The 21,756-nt window shown below is 42.0% G+C and overlaps 1 protein-coding gene across 1 annotated transcript; it reads right to left on the bottom strand.

Moving 5' to 3' along the window:
* Positions 1-427: 427 nt before the first annotated feature.
* LOC108262525 (fatty-acid amide hydrolase 1) lies at positions 428-12,704 on the bottom strand. Its single transcript, XM_053683857.1, has 15 exons — positions 12,472-12,704; positions 9,322-9,435; positions 8,828-8,968; positions 7,566-7,699; positions 7,153-7,359; positions 6,690-6,730; positions 6,462-6,586; positions 6,251-6,376; positions 5,658-5,755; positions 4,769-4,868; positions 4,371-4,414; positions 3,562-3,601; positions 2,485-2,593; positions 1,877-2,022; positions 428-770 (listed from the first exon to the last, which is right to left on the bottom strand). Exons 1-15 carry the CDS (start codon positions 12,646-12,648, stop codon positions 633-635), a joined length of 1,740 nt encoding a protein of 579 aa, XP_053539832.1. The 5' UTR covers positions 12,649-12,704; the 3' UTR covers positions 428-632.
* Positions 12,705-21,756: the final 9,052 nt, after the last annotated feature.

Here is a 21,756-nt window from a genome sequence, read left to right as displayed (position 1 = left end):
GAACATACTCTCATATGAATTCATAGGGGTGCCAATAATTGTTGCGCACCTACAGTGCCCTCCACTAATATTGGCACCCTTGGTAAATATGAGCAAAGGAGGCTGTGAAAAATTGTCTTCATTGTTGATCCGTTTCATCTATTGTTAAATTTTTTTTTATGGTGTTGTGTTTGCAATTGTTTTTTAAATATAGGTGTGCAACAACTATTGGCACCCCTATGAATGAGTTCTTCAACACCAACCCTAACTACGTCTTCCTGGAGCCCACTTTGTGCACAGGGGCATTGTCACGCTGGAACGGGTTTAAAAGTGTGTCGTTTTAATCTCTAGTAAAATGTCTACATTATAAACAAGGATATATAATGAGAGATTATTGTGCGAGACTGAAAATAAACAGACCCAGTTCCCTTACAACCTTTTGAATTGAAATTATTTATTAAAACTCACTTGAACATCAAAGGATTGGTTTCAAATCATATAACTGGGATACATATATAAATGTAAACTTTTCGTTGGTAAATATAAACATTATATCCGTACCATATATTTCCATTATTTGTTAGCCGTTTATAATAGAAGAGGTTTCTGTTCAAGGATAATGCAATATATATATATATGGAATGGGTGTGCATTTAGTGCTGTGTGTTGGAGCATTTGTTCTCGGCACAGAGCTTTTCCACTTCTCTCATTAGGCGTAAACACATCTCCTCCTGCCAGGGCAGAGCCACACACTGCACTGCTATCGGCAGACCCACACCGCCTCGTACAGCCTGGAACACACAAACACACACAGACGTAGTTATACATTTACAGCAAGCAGTAGACCCCCTTAACCGATCTTATCCACACTGCATTGGCTCCTAATCAAATTTCACATGGATTATAAATATACTACTATTGACCTATAAATGCCTCTAAATGTTTCATGTGTTTTGTTATGCTGCTAATTTCTCAGGTTTTAGTGCGTGTATATATATATATATATATATATATATATATATATATATATATATATATATATATATATATATATATATATATATGAATGACTGGGTATTTGTGTTTATTTATTTATGAATGGGTCAGCTGTTATTACTTGTGAGTGGTTTTAACCGGACATTTGGTACTTGATTTTGTTCCAGGTCATGTACATGTGTTGGAATAACAATAAAAATCCTCGAATCCTTGAATAAAGCACTGAATGTTCTCGTGCCACTGTACCTGAGAGAACTGTTGGTCTTTTATGCTCGGCCACGCGTACCTCGATCAAAAGGTGCGGGCTATTTGTTAGCACCTTGAATAGTGAAAGCGATAGCAGTGTTAAAATTGGAGACCGGCGACTTCCAGTGTTTAAGTCTATCCTGAAAACATATTGCTTTAGTCACGCCTTTGTGAATCGTTTTCTCATAGGTAAAGGAGTAGATCTATAGGGATCACAGGCATAGAGTGTTTTGGTGAACTGAGGACCCCTCCCACCCCACCCCACTCTCACACGTCCAGTCAGGTTTGTTGGAGGTGGAGTGGCTACACACGTAACAATTAGCATGATGGTTTGTTTTTTTTCTTGACACAGACTTGTACTCGTTTTTAAATGCTGTTTGAAACCATAGAAATGCTGCCACCTTGTGGGCAAGATTCAGCATTTAACTGCCTGTAAATTGAAAGGTGGACTTCAGCATTAAAACTACAGCATGCAAAATGTAACAAAAAAATAAAAGATCATTAAAAGAAAATAAAAATAAAATACAGCACCGTTATATGGGATCTTATGAGAATATGGCTGGACAATTCTCAGTGAATTGAGTTACAGGCCAACGAGTTCCAAGGCCCAAGTTGTAACCTCTACCAGGTAAAATAAACCGTGTGTCATGTTCACCTCGACAAAGGTCTTGTCCCAGCCGTCTCCAAAGTATCCTCTGTAGTGTTTCAGCTGATCTTCGTCCTCGGCCGTGACCTCAGTGACAGGAACGACTCCAGCAGGGAAGTTGAGCACGTTGTACAACGCAGTGTAACTCAGAGCAGCTGCACCACCAGCACACACACACATACAAAATCAGGAATAGTGTCGCAGCGGATCAAATCCATTCGATCATTAAATATCTGGCCTGATGATTATACAACAAAAAACTATTTACTGTTCTCTAAAAGGGCAAATTACAGTTCAGTGTTTAGGTTTGCACATAGTGGCCTAATATTCTAATCAGTACAATTTGCTGATGGTCTAACGCCGCCTGACACTCCTAGTCCGATTAGCCCCGCCCAATCTCGCCTGAAATTCTGTCGAGGTGAACGTAGACAGTGGAAGGATATTACACTGAGACCCAACGTTAACTGAATTCGCATTTTCAGCATTTATGTAAGGTATTAAAACATGACCGGGTGTGCTGTTATAGGAAAATAATCAACAACAATATCATCTGTACGATGAAGCAGAGTTACAGGTTCTACCCTGAGCGCCAAACAAGGAAGAAATCTATACGTTACAGCTTTGTTTTCCGGTGTAGTTGAAGTTGTAGGCTGGGCCCAGCATGGGGCAGAGCAGAACGTCCAGCTCCAGCTTCCTCCACTCAGCTATCGTCTCATGGATATATACCTACAAACATGAACAACATGCCTATAATGTTTCCTGCATCATTAATAAAAACCCTCTGGGTCATGCAGTTATAGGAAAATAATCAATCAATCAATCAATTGATTGGGAAACTTGCGCTTCTTGCTTTCTGCCATTCTGACTTTTCTGAGCAATTTGTGTAAAGACGAGGTATTTGATGTTTTATCTAATCAACTGCATAGTTTTTTTTTGTTTTTTTAAAGGTAATCGTTTATTTTGAAATTGATGCATGCAACACGTTCCAAAAACATTGGGACAGGGGTAATTTAGGACTAATAGCGATGTGACGAGTTGAAACAGGTGAGGTAATCGTCTAACCATAGTATATAAGGAGCCTCGAAAAAGCGCCTAGTCCTTCAGAGCACGGACGGGTCGAGGCTCGGCGATCGGCCAATTGATGCGCCAGTGAATAATCCAACACTTTGAGAACATTCCCCAAAGACATATTGGTAGGATTTGGGGTATTTCACCTTCTACAGCACACAATATAATCGGGAATACTTTGGTAAACCTTTGTCAGTCGACACCATTCGCCGCTGTATCTACAGATGCAAGTTAAGGCTTTACTCTGCAAAGCAGAAGCCGCACATCAGCACTGCCCAGAAGCTCCACCCACTTCTCTGGGCTCGGTCTCATCTGAGATGGACAGTAGCACAGTGGAATCATATTTTGTGGTCCGCCGAGTCGACATTTCAAATAGTTTTTGGACAAAACAGCCGTCGTGTTAAGTCCGTGTTACCACAAATCTGCGACCAGGTTAGTACAGACTAAAATCCAGGTTTAGGTATAGCACTGGGGCAAGCTGAGTGAGTTTTTAGAGTCCAGGCTAACGACTTGGCTTTAGTTAAGTGGAAGTTCCGTAGTGTTGATCGACCGATCTAAATAGGGTGAGCTTTATATATGAGTATATATAAGTATATGTTTCACAACGATTAGGTTCACACCCGTACCTGGACCTCATTGTGCTGCTTCCACAGTTCTTCTACACCACTGCAAAGTAAAAGAAGATGAACCGCTTATGCAAATCATCCATTTTCCCAAAAGGTCTTTAAAGCAGAAAACAGAAGTAACTACCAGACTAAGCGTACATCGTTCCAATCAGATCACTTACAGTCCAATTACTCCAAAGGGATAAACAACAAACAAAAGAAAACGCTGTAGATAAGAGCGTTCGTCATGTTTACTATTCAGGCATAATTGAAGGATTTAGGAAACACAGCTTTTCAGCGTTTGCCACACACACACACACACACACACACACACACACACACACACACACACACACACACACACACACACACACACACACACACACACACACACACACACACACACACACACACACACACACACACACACACACACACACACACACACACACACACACACACACACACACACACACACACACACACACACACACACACGTCTATACGACTCAGCGGTCCAAAGCATGACACCGCACTTTCATTTCTGATCTCGAGACCCATCCTATATTGCTATATTGTTCAGTTAAAAAACTAATAAGCTTTAAAATGATGAACTGAAGAACTTAAAGAGAAAAAAAAATAAAAATACACCTTGCGAATACAATAAAGTATCGATCGAATAAAATTCACCGTACAAAATCTCTTTAAATGTACACTTTAAATGAAATGAGATACAATTAGTTCTTCATCCAGTCCATTATTTCTTTGCTGGTGTCGCTCCAGTACCGATACCGGGTGTCATTTTATAAGAGATGTACTTTCAGTCTTACCCGACACCACAGATAGCGTGTATAGACGCAGCCATGCGTGGAGACTAAGACGAAAGAGACACAAAAAATATATATATTAATAATCAAGCTTTCAATACAACCACAAATTAGTTAATGCTAAAATTTAAAAATGCTGCAGCTCATGTCCTTACTAGGAAACTCTCATGTTCTCCAGTTTACAATAAAAACGAACCGACACTAACTTTTGAAAATGAAAAACTTTTTTTTTTCCTCTTGAGATTAGCTAGACAAATTAGCTGCTAATAAAGCAACAATAACACATTCAAATGAGAATATAGTCATATAAAATCAGCATAAAAATCAATCTCTCAACACCTTCGCTATATATTACTGCCTATCTGTGCTGTACATGAAATAAACAAGTCGAATAATCTCACGATGGGTCTGAGGAGCAGCGACACCAGCCTCTTCCCAAACAGAGGATACGCACAGTACAAGACCTGATGCTTCAGAGATGGATCGACCGGGCCTTTCTTACTGAAAAAGGACACACACACACACAGGGTCAGGAGGGTTTATTTAGAAATGTTGAAAAATAACATTCAAAAATATATATGTCATCAGTAACGTAATCCAAGTATCGCAATATGAAAGTAATGTAATCTGATTATTTTGGATTACTTCAAGGCCACATGTGTAAATAAAGTCAAGAGTAATATTGCATCCCAAAAGCTAGGGCGAACATGTTCTGTTATGTTCTGAACATATCAGATGCCACGAGTGTACCTTCTGAAATCATTCACTCGTTTGAATGACCGTGTAATACGAAGCAATGCGATAATATGAAGTTAAACACGACCTTATATGGCCATGGGCGTTGTTGCGACTCAGGACAGCTGTCGTTTGCTGTTATTCTGAAGCGACTGTTCGACGCCGTACACGACAACGCTTCGCGGTACGCTAACGGTTGAGAGGCAGGAATTTGGCCAATAGTTGCTGCAAGGATTTTATAAATCGACCAATCGGTGTGCAGGAAGGCGGGAATTACAGAGAGGGGGTAAAGCAATGCAAATATGCGCACACATGACGCCGTGTATTAGACCATAAACACATCATAACGAAACTAAAGCCGAGTCCCAGGAAAAGGAGGACGTGTGGTCACCCTAACAGGTTGCTCACGTGAGCCACAATTACCAGGTTTTTTTTTTTTTTTGGTATCCTGATTACTGTACTCCGTTCCTCCCCGAGCCTGAGCGCACATTACAGGATCGTGTAACAGTGGCTAGAACACGAATAACAGAATGGCAGAGAGAAGATCTGACTCACAAGTGCTGCAGGAGTGTGGCGCCGCCGTCTGCCACGTTTCCCCTCAGAACAAACTCGTGGAAGGCGGTGAATGTCCTGAGAGGGTTAAACGGAATCAGCTACAGCGGAGAGAGCGAGAGGAGGATACACAGGAGTTTACACACACGTACTGTACACACAAATACACACACACACAGACTACATAAATACAGATACTTACATATTTACAATGTACATCTTGGTCTAAAAAGACATTCAAATGATAGTTTTCAGTAGTTTCCTAGTTTCCTGTTTCCATAGTTTCCTCTCTCACTAGTTTCCTGTTTCCATAGTTTCTAGTTTCCTGTTTCCATAGTTTCCTGTCTAACTAGTTTCTAGTTTCATGTCTTCATCATTCCCATCTCTGTAGTTTTCCGTCACTAGTCTCCCAGTCTCCCTAGTCTTAGTGTCTAGTGTTGTTTCCGGTTTTCTTCACGTTTGCCTTGCATGATAGTATCATCTGTAATCAGTCCTGCTATGGATTCTAAAATCACTTGTTTATAAATACCCCAAGTGTCTACATCCCCCCAGCTTCGGGCTCCAATATGATACACGTGAGGCTCGAGCACTGATACCGTGTGTCCTGCTTTTTCCAGGAGCTTTTTGGTCTCTAGTAGAGCTCTGCTCATGCTTGGAGACGGCTGAAAGTACCCGTCGCTCTCGTAGTAACCGATCCTCAGGGGCTCCGAGCTCTCGTACACCTGGTAAAAGAAAAAAATAATGTGATTAAGTATCAAGAAACATGACATTCAATACTGCTGCACTGGAGCGGACTGCGTTCGGTACCTGCTGGTTGAACGGTATGGGAGGAACCGTAGGGTCCAGAGTGAACATGTCTGGGCAGAGTAAAGCTCTCATACACAGAGCCAGACTCTCAACATCACGGGCCATGGGACCAACGGCCGTCAGGGCTGGAAACAAACATTTATTCCAAAGACATTATCATTAATTGGTCACGTTTGCTAGCTACTACTATCCAAATCAATAGGAACTGAGTATCTGGAGCTGTCTTACCTGTCTTCCCACCTTTTACACTCGAAGACAGTCCATGCAAGCTGCATGAAGAGAAAGTCATCGTTATAGTGTTATGAATTACAGTCCTATGAATCATGTTCTCATGAGGCATTTTCAACTGGCCAGTGTAGATGCTAACAAGCTACTGAACTGGCAAAGCAAATATCCATAGTGGCTAGTGAGCTTTAACATTAATAGCTCTGAGTTCTGAGCCCCGAGTTACATTAACATTCATTCATTACATTCAGACGCTTTTATCCAAATGAGGAAATGTGAGCAAAAGTTCAAATGAGTTCAAATGTTCTCACAGCTAGGCCCTTTATATATTTGTTCAATCAAAAAAGGACGATGGTTACCTTCTGAATTAAACGAGGAGAACGTGTCCACCGTAATAATATTATCATATATTGTGATATTCTGTATATTCTGTATAATTGATCTCACGCATGAAATATAAAAACACCTTATCCGGTTGTTTGTGGGTTTTAAGGCGCAGATGCCACAGAAGGCTGCCGGGATGCGGACGCTTCCTCCAAGGTCGCTTCCCAGACCCAGAATAGATCCTCCTCCAGCGATCAGAGCGCCCTCGCCTCCTGAAGAGCCGCCGCACGTCTTCTCGACGTTGCAGGGGTTCACCGTCCTCCCGTATATGGGGTTACTACATTCATAGCTACCATTTTTTTAAACAGCACACAAACACACACACACACAATACTAGTTCAATAAAGCATCAGAATCGGTTCTGTATAGCACAGTGATGGTGGTGAACTCATAATGAATTCATAATGCATAATTATGCATAATTATGCAAAAATAATGCAAAATGTGTTTCGAGTGTTTTGTGTTTTTGAGTGTGTTTTGTCGAGCGTTTCTTACTTGAGGAGACCCTGTGGGATGTTGGTTTTGATGAAGGGGATCGCACCCTGCTTCTTCAGTACCAAGACCAGCACACTGTCCTTAACGGCAGGATCATCCAACTTAGTCAACACGCCACAGGTAGAGTCGTAGCCCTACACACACACACACACACACACACACACACACACACACAGAACCATTCACACATATACATCGATCAGCCATAACATTAAAACCACTGACAGGTGACGTGAATAAAATTTTGATTGTCGAGGGGTGGGATATATTTATTAGGCAGCAAGTGAACAGTCTGTTCTCGAAGCAGACATACACTCACCATCCACTTCATTAGTATCATATCACAGCAAACCACTGATTACATTTCCCATCCTGCACTGCGGCCTACAAACATGGCCGCCATGGACGGCAATTCCCAGAAACACGCATTCATTCTAATCACGCACACCTGCGTCCACACAATCACACCACAGTTTAAAAGGACTTTCGAGGCGTTCACTCTTTGCGAAGTATTGAGTGTTATCACCGTACCAAGCGTTTGTACCCTGGTGCTCGTTTTGATTCATGTTCTTTGATCTTGTTTCTTGTTTCTCGTTCTCGATTCTTGCCTCGTCTCGTTTATTTCACTAGTAATAAAATACTCTGCGCTCGCATCCGTCTCCAAACCGTCCGTGGCAACCGCACTACCAAATAGCGAGCTAAAAATATCTTTAGCCTACACAAGCTTCCCTTTCTTGAAAGGAATGGTGATAATAGGCTTAACAAAAACACTCTCAGCACCTTTAACGGCATACACATCCCTGAAAAAAATCAACTCTCGTTGATGGTCAAGTAAGAACTCGGTGATATCCTGGTTTGGAGGCTCTATTCAGACAGATCAGGGTTTATAAACCATTTGAGGTCCTCATGAACCACACCTTTTTTTTTGTCTTTATAGTTTTGTGTATTTCTCTCTGTGCTCCTTAGAGGTTGGTGTTTTCGATTTATTTTGTTGAATGATATCTGGTTCATTCGTAGCTTTGAACTGCATTTGAAGACCCGTGTCTGTGTTTTTTTTTTTTTACAGTATCCTCGCTATAATATCGACACGATGAAGAACTTTAAAGCATTAGCTATTGTTTTCCCCACTACAAACAAGAATATTCCTGATTTAAAGTCCTACTGGTTAACCTTATAGTCAATAGTTCTTCTCCAATACATGGGATTGGATCACAAACCCACAACTATGCTAGTTCCGTAGCGTTCCTTCGGTCGGTCAATACCTCATAATCCAGATTGTCCTTGATGCTGATGGGAATACCGTACAGTAGGCCGTCTTTGTGCGACTCGATGTCCTCCAGTTGTTTCAGACTCTCCGTGAGGACAGCGGTGCTACAGTTCAGTTTCCTGTTCGCCTCCAGGGCCTTTAGAGGACAGGACAAGTTGAGTATAGAGTTCTTACTACACGATTTGTTACCTGACCAAATGTTTAGTGATCAGTTTTCACACAGCTGCCAAACTTCTGCACAATTAAAGCACTAGTTTAATAAGCATTGGGCACGTGTTAAACTGAATGCAGCACTTATGTTAGAAAGGTTCATACATCTCAAATACGGTTCTCATATCTAAAGACAAAGTCCTTTCTTTACTGAGTTAATGGCAGAGATGGCAGAGAAATTGGATATGTAAGTGTATACAGGTGAGATCTGGGGGCACGTGTGGGTGTGCGAACACTGTGTGAAATTGTGAATGAGTGAGATTTGAGAGTGCACTGAACTTTTTCCATGTAGGCGTGGAGAACAGCGTCGGGCTGCAGAGATCCATCTCTGATCCGTTTACTCAGCTCAGCTAGAGGGAGAGTCACGATGGAGCTCAAATCAACACCAGCATTCTGCAGACACACAAGACTGATCAAACCAGATGTTACACAATCAGAGAGACAGACAGACAAATAGGCTGAAATAGACAGACATGTAGTTTGATGGTCACACAGACAGGAAGGTAGGGAGAGGGACAGACAGACAGACGTGTAGCTCGACAAACAGACAGACAGACATGTAGCGTGATACATACTGTGCAGTGTGAGAAAGACAGCAGCGAATTCACACGTACACACACATATACACACACAAAATGGGAAAATGGTCTAACAGAACACTATATATAACTGTATAGATAGATCGCATCAGGACATTCATAAAAAGGTAAAACTGTCATAAATACTACCTCAACCCCACTGAACACCTTTGGGATGAACTGGAATGCCAACTGCACCCCAGACCGCCTCATCATCCCAACATCACTACCTGACCTCACTAACGCTCTTGTAGCTGAATGAACACAAACCCCCACAGCCACGCCCCAAAAACTAGTGGAAAGCCTTCCCGGAAGAGTTTATTAGGAGATTCCCAAAAAGAAGCTTTTTATAGCAGCAAAGGGGCGAATAAATCTGGAATGCAATATTCAACAAACTCATATTAGTGTGATGGTCGGGTGTCCACAAACTTCTGATTAAAATAATTAAAATAATTAAAATAATACATTCGTGCCACTACTGATGTGTGGCTGTACAGATCATACGGTCGTTTTATTTCTTTGTCTCCAGCTTGGAATTAATTCACCGCAACGCCGGAGTGCGTAATGTTCATAGGTGCCCTAGGCGAAATCCGACATGACGCCCGATCTGCATTTACTGCGGAACTATATACAATAAAATACATAAAGAATAAATGAATATATAATAAATACGATTTTTTATTAGTAGTTATTATCTTTACTATTTTTGCGTACTTATAAAAAATGGTAACATAATAAAGGCCATTTCCATTTTGCGTGTTCTTGACCTAATAGTCTGCACTTCACCTAATATGCCAGCAGGTGGCACTTCAACTTCATTTAATTCAATACAAGAGCCATCCATCCATCCATGAATCTTCTATACCGCTTATCCTTCAGGGTCACAGGGAACCTGGAGTCTATCCCAGGGAGCATCGGGAACAAGGCGGGGTACACCCTGGACAGGGTGCCAGTCCATCGCAGGGCACAATCACATACACACTCACAAACTACGGACACTTTGGACATGCCAATCAGCCTACCATGCATGTCTTTGGACTGGGGGAGGAAACCGGAGTACCCGGAGGAAATCCCCGCAGCACGGGGAGAACATGCAAACTCCGCACACACAGTCCCCGGTGGGACTCGAACCCCGGAGGCATGAGGCGAACGTGCTAACCACTAAGCTAACGTGCGCCCCTGAATGTAAGTCTTTCCATTCAAATGAAGTTAGAAACATGTAGTATGTAACTTTATGTTACAATGTTGTATGTTACATGTGTCATGTTATATGTTACAATGTTATATGTTACAATGTTGTATGTTACATGTGTCATGTTATATGTTATATGTTATATGTTACAATGTTGTATGTAACTTTAGAGATGGTCCCTTAATTGTTTGCGAATATCGAACATCCAAATACAAGCCAATGTTATGCTAATTCGCTATATAGGGACTAGTGAATGAGTGAACGAGTGAGCGGTTCGTTTTCGTGTCCATTATAAGATTGGACTCTCTCTCTCTCTCCCCTTTTTTCGCTCTCACAGATCTCTCTGCCTCAATTGGACGTGCTGACGTTGTGCACGGGCATTGGACAGGTGGGGACAATTATGTTCCTATCATGTTGTCCCATTCCCCTGACTTGCCGTATATGGTGTGGCTGAGTTTATTATTTGTATATATTGCTACCTATTGTAAATTTTTCTTTTCTTGGTAGCACGAAAGCTGTAGGGGTTGGATGCCATTTATTTTTGAGTCAGTCTTTTGTTCTCCGTTTTGATTCAGCTAGGGAGTTAAGTTAGTATTTTATTTTGAAGTACCTTTGTCCGTTGTTAGTTTATTTAAATTGATACTTGGCAAGATAGCGCCTGTTTTGTTTATTATTTTGGCCTTGCCCAGCCCTGAAGAGATTTGCTTTATGAGTGATTCTGTTTGTTTTGGGATTATTTCATTCTTGCGATCATTAAATTGTCAGGGAAATCAAAGAGTTGAACGAAACGTGTGTCAACCTCATTATTATGATTGAGTTATGTTAATAGTTTTTATGTTACCTAGACCGGGGTCGTAACACGCTTACTTACAAAGCTGCTCATCATGTGGCTCCTCTTTATTTCTATCAGAACTTCTTCAACTTTACATTCCCCCACCTTCTTGAAGATCATCTTCTGAGCACTTATTTGTCTGCTCATAAGTCAAAACACTGGTATAAAGTTAGCTTGAAGTTGGATGTTTGATATTTACAGATATTCGCAAATTAAGGGACCGTCTCTAAAGTTACATACGACATTGGTATACACGTTTCTAACTTCAATAGCATTTAAAGGGAATGACGTACAGTCACAAAACCAACTGTATAGTATTCATGCAGGTGTCAGCTATAACAGACACCTTTTAGATTTTTTTAGACACCTACATGAACACTTTACAGCTGGTTGTGTGACTGTAAGTCGTTCCCTTCAAATGCTATTAAGCTTTAAATTATGGTATATTTTGTGTATGGGCCCATTCGGTAGTGAAATACATATCAAATTTACATATGATTTAATAGTTTATTTTGTTCAATCTCAAAAATCTAAAAGGTGTGCGTTATAGCTGACACCTTCATGAATTTTTTAAAGTTGGTTTTATACATTCCCTTCAAATGCTATTGAAGTTAGAAACATGTATACCAATGTCGTATGTAACTTTAGAGATGGTCCCTTAATTTGTGCTTATCTTGTATTTTATTCATATGTTTTTATGCTGGAAGGTGTCCTTGAGTGCCTTGAAAGGCTCCTGAAAATAAATATTATTATTATTATTATTATTATTATTATTACTACATGTGCTGATGAACAGGTGAACCCGGTGTGTGTGTGTGCGTGCATACCCGAGTCTTAAAGTAGCTGACAGCTTTCTCTGCCTGTCCCAGCTCTTTCTCTCTCTTCTCTCTGGCTCTCTGCAGTTTCCTCTTCACCGTCTGATGTTCTCTCCATTTCAGCAGGAAAACACTCACACAGGCAACACAGAACAAGGACACTGCTACACCCTTCCACTCAGCATCCATGTCTCAACTCACCTGCCCTCTTACCCTCTATATTAACTACACAGTGTGAACCAATATGATCCACCCTCGAGCTGTTTGTTTTGACTCTGCATGAATCAATGAGTCACATGTAAGGTTGCCAAGTACTGAGAAGTCAGTTCTTTTCAGGTCAAAGCTGAAAACCGACTTGCATAGATGAACTGTTATTGTTTATATACCGAATTATGCAATGTTACAGAAGCCCTACGCAGCAGGGGCTCAAATGTAAAATTTCCGCACTGCTTGCTGACCTGGCTTCTTAGTGTCATAGAAGATACGACCACATCACCCCGATCTTATCCACACTGCATTGGCTCCCAGTGAAATCTCGCACTGATTAAAAAATACTAATACTGACCTATGAAGCACTAAACGGTCTCGCGCCACAGTACCTGAGAGAACTTTTGGTTTTCTTTGAACCACCATGCCTACTTAGATCAAAAAGTGTAGGCAGGGGAATAACTTTCTCTTACAGAGCCCCACAGTTATGGAACAGCCTTCTAATTAGTGTTCGGGACTCAGACACAGTCTCAGTGTTTAAGTCTAGGCTGAAAACGTATTTGTTTACTCAAGCTTACAATGAGTAGACTTTCTTTTACGCAAAGCATACAGCCTTACCTAACAATCTCTCTCTCTCTTTACCTCCCTCTCCCTCACTCCTTCTGTCGACCCACACATGATTTTACGGAGATGCCAGTGATCCTGATCCTTTCTGCTCTCCGGACCTGCAGGATCTATCCTGATGCCCTACCTCTTGATGGAGCTCTGATCAACTGGAGACTACAGTCTGGAGATCGCTGACGATGGTACCGCTTGAAGTACTATAGAAATGGTTTTGGACCTCAATTCCACATGGACGTTCTCGCTGTGGTTGCTGGGACTACGGTTGCTGCGATGTCCTTAGGACTGCATTTACCACATGCAGTTTTACACTCAGGTCTCCTTTAGTGAACAGTGGACTAGTTCAACACACAGACTTCATATAAACACCATAATGAACTTTCCTTTACTCTCACACTATCTGTCGTTACCCAGATGAGGACGGGTTCCCTTCTGAGTCCGGTTCCTCTCAAGGTTTTTTCCTCGTATCATCTCAGGGAGTTTTTCCTCACCACAGTCACCACCGTCTCGCCCAATAGGGATAAATCCACACACTTAAAATCTCTATCCTGTTTTTATATATTTCTGTAAAGCTGCTTTGAGACAATGTCCGTTGTTAAAAGAGCTAAATGAATTGTCTCAAAGTTTTAACTTTCTGTTGGGAAACCATCTGTTCCAAGATGTTGATGACTTCCTCTTTGTCAATAGGAACGTCACTCTCTATCCCAAGTAGCAGCAAGTCTTGAAAAGTGCCTTCGTTATTATTATTCTGTATTACCCTGATATAAAGCACAGATTGCCTCTCACTCTGTAACTTTACTGGACTATATGTGTACAGCAAAAAGGCTTGAGCAAGAAGAGCTCACCATGGAGATCATCGAAGAAAGGGAAGAGAAGAAAGACAGAAAAGACTCGAAGAGGAGCTGAAGGATTTGGATCTTGCGGGACTGGAGGAGAAACTGGATCGTGCTCACGCCAAAGCAAAAACTGAAATGATTGGAGTGAGAACGGCTAACATGCTAGCTCTGAGAGATAGTCAGAGGAGAATTGATAAATGGCATAGAAACATTGATGTCATTGTATGTAAAATGTCTGAGAAATGTAATTAAGATAGAATAAGCGCTTTATGTGATTCTGTGCAGGATAAATGTAAATGAGATGAGCTTGACAGCTTTGCAGAGAAATAGACAGGGAGTGTCTGTGTGTGTGTGTGTGTGTGTGTGTGTCAGTGTGTGTGCGTCAGCCTGATATTTGAGAAGCCACAGCAGCATGGGTGTACCTACAAACGGTCAGGCACTTTTAATACCTAACCGAGATGGTTAGATACTTGCTTGTTATGCTTAAAATGAAAAGCAAGTGTGATAAGTTATCAGATGTACCTAGGAAATGGTACAAAAAGTGCCTGAGCTGAGGTACAAAACGTGCCTGAGCTGAAGTACAAAACATGCCTGAGCTGAGGTACAAAAAGTGCCTGAGCTGAGGTACAAAAAGTGCCTTGGTTATAGTATAAACACTAGGTGTATGACTGTTAGAATTTTGACCCCATCTTTGGGTTCATTTCACACGGGCAGTTTCGCTGTGGTTGCTGGGACTACGGTTGCTGCGATGGCTTTGGAACTGCGATCACCACATGCAGTTTTACACTCAGGTCTCCTTTAGTGAACAGTGGACTAGTTCAACAAACAGACTTCATATAAACACCATGTCATGTCAGAGAGTTTTTCCCTCACCACCGTCACCACCGTCTCGCCCAATAGGGATAAATTCACACACTTAAAATCTCTATCCTGTGTTTATATGTTTCTGTAAAGCTGCTTTGAGACAATGTCCATCTCTCGTGTTAATTTGACTTTAGATGCTTTTTATGTAATATAATTGTTTATTAATTAATTCTGAGAGGGGCACTTTTAAATAAATTTAGAAAAAGGGCCGGGGTTCGAGCCCCCAGAGCGCTTGTTCGCAACCGCCTTTTACAAGACTTGTAAAAGCTTAACAAAATCATGAGCGGTGTATTACCGATTGTATTTCATGTCGTAGAATAGAATAAAACGTGAAAATATCTTGAGCTTGTGCTAACCACAGGCCTTATTTCAGACCTTTAACCAAAGACACATTCCAAAAAAACCCACTGACTTCAGGACAATGGCTGTCGAATACACAGAAAAATTAAGTCGAGATCATGAGAAAAATACTTTCGTGGACACGCCCCCAGCTGAAAAAATACCCCATAGAAACTCACATAGAATGTGTAATGGTTTTAATGGTTATAATGAGAACTGTATTGATTTTAATGGAAACTGTAATGGTCCCTGTGGGTTTCTACCGGTACTGTAAATTGTTGGCTTCTATTGGTGGTATGTTATGTCTAGCAGATGCCATTAAGGACCAATGATGGTAATGGTAATGGTTTTAATGTTTAGATGATGATTTGTAATGGTAGTTGTAGTGGAAACCATTAACATTTCTGTGATGGTTTCTGAGGAAGCATGAGACAGAATCTGTTGCTCTGCTGAACAACAGACACAATAGCTTTGCAAAAGGAATTCAGCTTATGGTAAGCTCGTGAGCTGATTGGGATTCAGAAGAGTCGACTCTTATTGGTGAGCCGAGCCAAATGATTTGATTCGTTGAAACGAGCCAGAGTTCCCATCACTGATCAGCGAAGACCAGTTCAGTCATTTATAGGATACAAGTTATCTGGTAACACTTTACAAAAATAGTACATGAATAATCATGCACTAATACATGAATGAACACCTACTTAAATATGAACTAACGATGGGTTAACATTAACTACGCGATTCTTATGAATCAATGCGTTAATAACGATCACCTTAAGTATATGTTAAGTGCATTTGTTACACATTTTAACCCAACAAGCTGAGCTGTGGTACTGTGGCGTAAGATCATTCAGACCAATCAGGGAATTTGATTAGGAGCCAACGCAATACGGATAAGATCAGGGTGACATGGGTATATCCTCTGGTTCTAGTAAGGACTCCTGCAGCTGCATTCTGGACTAAGAATATTTCTGAGATAAAAGAAGGCGATCCTAGTAATATTATCTACATGAGCTTCAAATGAAAGACTGGAGTCAATAATCACACCAAGGTCTTTTACGGCTACACATGATGAAACTGAAAGGACATCCAGAGTTACTATGTAATCACTTCTAGGTGCATGGGGTCCCAGTAGAAGTACCTCTGTCTTGTCAGAAATAAGTAAAAGGAAGTTAATAAGCATCCACCGTCTAATCTCTTTCACACATTCCTTAACTTTATTAAGCTGGGGTCTGTCATCTGGCTTTGCTGAAACATACATCTGTGTGTCATCAGCATAACAGTGGAAGCTAATACCATGTTTACGAATAATTTTATCCCAAGGTAGCATCTTTTGTTCAAAAAAATCACAAAAATACTCTGCTCTCATGGATATGCAAACAATTGCAAACACAACAAAAAAAAAAATCTTGGTGCATCATGGCACAAACAAAGGAGATTTCTGAGGACCTCGGGAAAAAAAGAGTTGTTGATGCTCATCAGGCTGAAAAAGGTTACAAAACCATCTCTAAAGAGTTTGGACTCTCAATCTACAGTCAGATTGTTTACAAATGGAGGAAATCCAGGACTGTTGTTCCCCTCTCCAGGAGTGGAGACCAACAAAGATCACTCCAAGAGCAAGATGTGTAATAGTCTGCAAGGTCACAATGCGACCCAGGGTAACTTCTAAGGAACTAAACCCTCTTTCTCTCACATTGGCTAATGTTAATGTTCATGAGTCCACCATCAGAACAATGAACAACAATGAACTCTCCAAAAAAAACCCACTGCTGTCCATCTTCAGTTTGCTAAAGATCAGGTAGACAAGCCAGAAGGCCACTGGAAAAATGTTTTGCGGATGGATGAGACCAGAATGGAAATGTTGGTTTATGAGAAGCGTTATGTTTGGAGAAAGAAAACTCTAAAGGAAAACATCAGGACATCCGCCTGTGATCTGAATCTCAAGAGAAAGTTGGTCATGCGGCAAGACAAGGAGCCTAATCACACAAGTCGGTCTACATAAGAATAAAGTTAATGTTTTGGAATGGTCAAGTCAAAGTCCTGACCTTAATCCAATAGAAATGTTGTGGAAGAACCTGAAGCAAGCAGTTCATGTGAGGAAACCCCCCAACATCCCTCACAGATATGTAATATTGGATCATTTTCCTCAATAAACAAATGACCAAGTATAATATATTCGTCTCATTTGTTAAATTGGGTTCTCCTTACCTACTTTTAGGAATTATGTGAAAATCAGATAATGACTTAGGCCATATTTATGCAGGTCATATATGTGTGTGTGTGTGTGTGTGTGTGTGTGTGTGTGTGTGTGTGTGTTTGTGTGTGTGTGTGTGTGTGTGTGTCGGGGGGGATGACTAAGGGAATTTGGCCTATGTGTTACGTCATACAGTGAGGGAAAAAAGTATTTGATCCCCTGCTGATTTTGTACGTTTGCCCACTGACAAAGAAATGATCAGTCTATAATTTTAATGGTAGATTTATTTGAACAGTGAGAGAGAGAATACCAACAAGAAAATCCAGAAAAACGTATGTTAAAATTGTTATGCATATAAATTGATATGCATTTTAATGAGGGAAATAAGTATTTGACCCCCTCTCAATCAGAAAGATTTCTGGCTCCCAGGTGTCTTTTATACAGGTAACGAGCTGAGATTAGGAGCACACTCTTAAAGGGAGTGCTCCTAATCTCAGTTTGTTACCTGTACAAAAGACACCTGTCCACAGAAGCAATCAATCAATCAGATTCCAAACTCTCCACCATGGCCAAGAACAAAGAGCTCTCCAAGGATGTCAGGGACAAGACTGTAGACCTACACAAGTATGGAATGGGCTACAGGACCATTGCCAAGCATCTTGGTGAGAAGCTGACAACAGTTGGTGCGATTATTCGCAAATGGAAGAAACACAAAAAAACTGTCAATCTCCCTCGGCCTGGGGCTCCATGCAAGATCTCACCTCGTGGAGTTGCAATGATCATGAGAACAGTGAGGAATCAGCCCAGAACTACATGGGAGGATCTTGTCAATGATCTCAAGGCAGCTGGGACCATAGTCATTTACATTTACAGTTATTCACTTAGCAGACGCTTTTATCCAAAGCGACTTACAAATGAGAAAGATACAAGCAAAGCGATACATCAAGCAGAGAACAATACAAGAAGTGCTACCATACAAGATCTATTAATTGAATTCCAGAAGAAGCAAAGTGCAGAGTAGAGGTGTAATTGCATTTTTTTTTTTTTTAATTTTATTATTATGAGTTGGTTAGGTGTTCATGGAAGAGGTGGGTCTTTAGCTGTTTTTTGAAGATGGTGAGAGATTCTGCGGTCCGGATTGAGATTGGAAGTGCATTCCACCATTGAGGAACAGTTAGTGTGAAGGTTCTGGAAAGGGAACTTGCACCACGCTGAGTTGGAACTGCTAAACGTTGGTCGCTAATCGATCTCAGATTGCGAGAGGGAACGTAGGCCTTCAGGAGAGAGTTGAGGTAGGAGGGTGCTGTTCCTGAAAAGGTCTTGTAGGTGAGCATCAAGGCCTTGAACTTGATGCGGGCAGCTACAGGAAACCAGTGGAGGGAGATGAAGAGGGGTGTGACATGGGTTCTCTTGGACTGGTTGAAGACGAGGCGTGCTGCAGCATTCTGAATCATCTCAAGGGGTTTGATGGAGCTGGCTGGGAGGCCTGAAAGCAGTGAGTTGCAGTAGTCCAGTTTAGAGATAACAAGAGCCTGAACTAGTATCTGTGTAGCCTGTTTGGTGATGTAGGGTCGGATTTTCTTGATGTTGTAAAGGATGAACCTACAGGACCTTGCAGTTGCTGAGATATGGTCTGTAAAGGTCAAGCAGTCATCAAGAATCACCCCAAGGTTCCTGGCCGTACTGGTTGGCATGAGTGTGAGTGAGCCGAGCTGTACAGTGAGGTTGTGGTTGATTGAGGGACAGGCCGGGATCACGAGAAGCTCAGATTTTGCTAGGTTAAGCTTAAGATGGTTTTCCTTCATCCAGACCGAGATGTCCGAAAGGCAAGCAGAGATGCGTGCAGAGACGGATGGATCGTCAGGCTGGAAGGACAAATGGAGCTGGGTGTCATCAGCATAGCAATGATATGAGAAGCCATGAGACTCAATCACCTGCCCTAGAGATGTAGTGTAGATAGAAAAGAGGAGTGGACCCAGAACTGACCCCTGTGGAACGCCAGTTGTGAGTTGCTGAGTTTCAGAAATACCTCACCTCAATGATACCTTGAAGGATCCGTCAGAGAGATGGGATTCCACCCAGCGCAGAACCATTCCAGTGATGCCCAGCCTGGAGAGAGTTGACAGAAGGATCTGATGGTTCACAGTGTCGAAAGCAGCAGAGAGGTCAAGTAGGATGAGGACAGATGATCTAGAGGTTGCTCTTGCTAGTCGTAAGGCTTCAGTGACGGAAAGCAGAGCAGTCTCCGTGGAGTGGTTGCTCTTGAAGCCAGACTCCTTGGTGTCCAGGAGGTTGTTCTGTGTGGGAAAATTTGAGAGTTGATTAAAAATGGCTCTTTCAAGAGTTTTCAAAAGAAAAGGGAGTAGGGAAACAGGTCTGTAGTTGTCAACTATAGCAGGGTTGAGTGATGGTTTTTTAAGCAGTGGGGTAACCCGGGCTTGCTTAAACGAGGTAGGGTATGTGCCAGTAGAGAGCGATGTGTTAAAGATGCGTGTGAGTGCAGGTAATAGTGTGGGAGAGATGGACTGAAGAAGGTGAGAAGGGATAGGGTCAAGAGGACAGGTTGTGGGATGGCTAGAGAGGAGGAGTTTAGAGACATCAGTCTCTGAGAGGGGAAAGAAGGAAGTCAGTTGGGAGTTACATGGAGGAGTCAGTCTATGCATGTCTGGGGCTGAGAACAGGTTCCTGATTGATGTAACCTTGTTGGTAAAGAAAGTGGCAAAGTCATCTGCAGTGAGAGAAGTAGGGGAAGGGGGAGGAGGGGGACAGAGTAGAGAGGAAAAGGTTTTGAAAAGAATGCGGGTGTTGGGAGAACTAAGAATCTTCTCTTGGTAGAATGTGGCTTTAGCAATGGAGATGCTATTGGAAAAAGAAGAGAGAAGTGTCTGGTAATTGGTTAGGTCAATTGGGTTGTTTGATTTGCACCATTTCCTTTCAGATGCTCTTAGTTTGGCCTGGTTGTTACGCAGAGCTTCTGAGAGCCAAGGACTAGAGGGTGATGTACAAGCAGGTCTGGAGGTTAGGGGACATATGCTGTCAAGAGAAGATGTTAGAGTGGAACATAGCATGTCGGTTGCGGTGTTTAAGTCAAGTGAAGAAAGGTGGCTTTCGGAGGGAAGTAAGGTTGTGACAACGGAGGAGAAATGTGAGGGGGAAAGGGAGCGAAGATTGCGACGAAAAGAGATAGAGGGAGGAGACATTTATGGTGGTGAGGGGAGAGAAATAGAGAACTGGATAAAGAAATGGTCAGAGGTGTGGAGAGGAGTAATGAGAAGATTATGTGTGGTGCAATTACGTGTGAGGATGAGGTCAAGCTGTTTACCGGCTTTGTGGGTTGCTGGTGTGGTGAACTGATTGAGGTCGAATGTGGGAAGGAGAGCAAGAAAGTCAGCTGCATGTGGCTTGTCTACATGAATGTTGAAATCACCAAGGACCAGAAGAGGAGTTCCATCATCTGGGATGGTGGACAGTAGCGTGTCAAATTCATCTATGAACTTCCCCAGTTGACCTGGAGGACGGTAAACAACAAGAAATTGCATTTTGGCAGGGTCAGTGACTGTAACAGCATGAAATTCAAAGGACGTGTATGAGCAAGAGGGAGAAAGACAGGTAAATTTCCATGTTTTGGAGAGAAGCAAACCTGTACCACCCCCTCGTCTGTTGGGGCGTGAGGTATGGGAGAAGTTGAATTTGGAGGCCAGGGCAGCGGGTGTGGCAGTGTTCTCAGCATGGATCCAGGTCTCAGTCAGAGCCAGCACGCTGAGATTGGAGTGGATTGCAAATGCAGAAATGAAATCTGCCTTGTTGACAGCAGATTGGCAGTTCCAATGTCTGACTGAGAATGAGATGGAACCTGCAGAGGCCGCATTCAGAGAGCGTAGGTTGTCCAAGTTGCGTACGTTTCTGGGAGAATGCCACGGTCTGCGCCTGTGGCAAATAACAGGGATGAACGGATGACACATGTTAGTGTGTGGAAACAGGTAAAAGTAAGAGGAATAAAGGGAGAAAAAGTATACTTAGCAGCATGTGTGGTGTCTTGTCGGTGTCCTTGCTCGGTGGACTCGCACAGGTAGATTCGCAGGTCTTTACACGAGCTCGGTCTTCACACGACAAGGGCTGACGCTTCCGCCTCAGCGTTTCTTAATTAATAAATACTGATGTGTTTCTGAGCATGCCTCTTTAATTAGCAAAACAAAAAGAGTAGTCGCGTGAATGAGCGACTCCCGACCGAAACCG

Source organism: Ictalurus punctatus, chromosome 11 (genome assembly GCF_001660625.3).
Source record: "Ictalurus punctatus breed USDA103 chromosome 11, Coco_2.0, whole genome shotgun sequence".
Classification (NCBI taxonomy): domain Eukaryota; kingdom Metazoa; phylum Chordata; class Actinopteri; order Siluriformes; family Ictaluridae; genus Ictalurus; species Ictalurus punctatus.
Note: the sequence above shows the minus strand (reverse complement) of the source record. Positions and strands in the feature narration are given on the sequence as shown.

Excerpts from the sequence above, each read along its gene's own strand:
- LOC108262525 (XM_053683857.1), bottom strand. The coding sequence starts at position 12,648 with ATGGATGCTGAGTGGAAGGGTGTAGCAGTGTCCTTGTTCTGTGTTGCC. Across the intron at positions 8,969-9,321 it reads TCCACGCCTACATGGAAAAA|GCCCTGGAGGCGAACAGGAA; the intron begins GTTCAGTGCACT and ends TGTCCTCTAAAG. Across the intron at positions 7,360-7,565 it reads ATCCCACAGGGTCTCCTCAA|CTATGAATGTAGTAACCCCA; the intron begins GTAAGAAACGCT and ends AAAAAATGGTAG.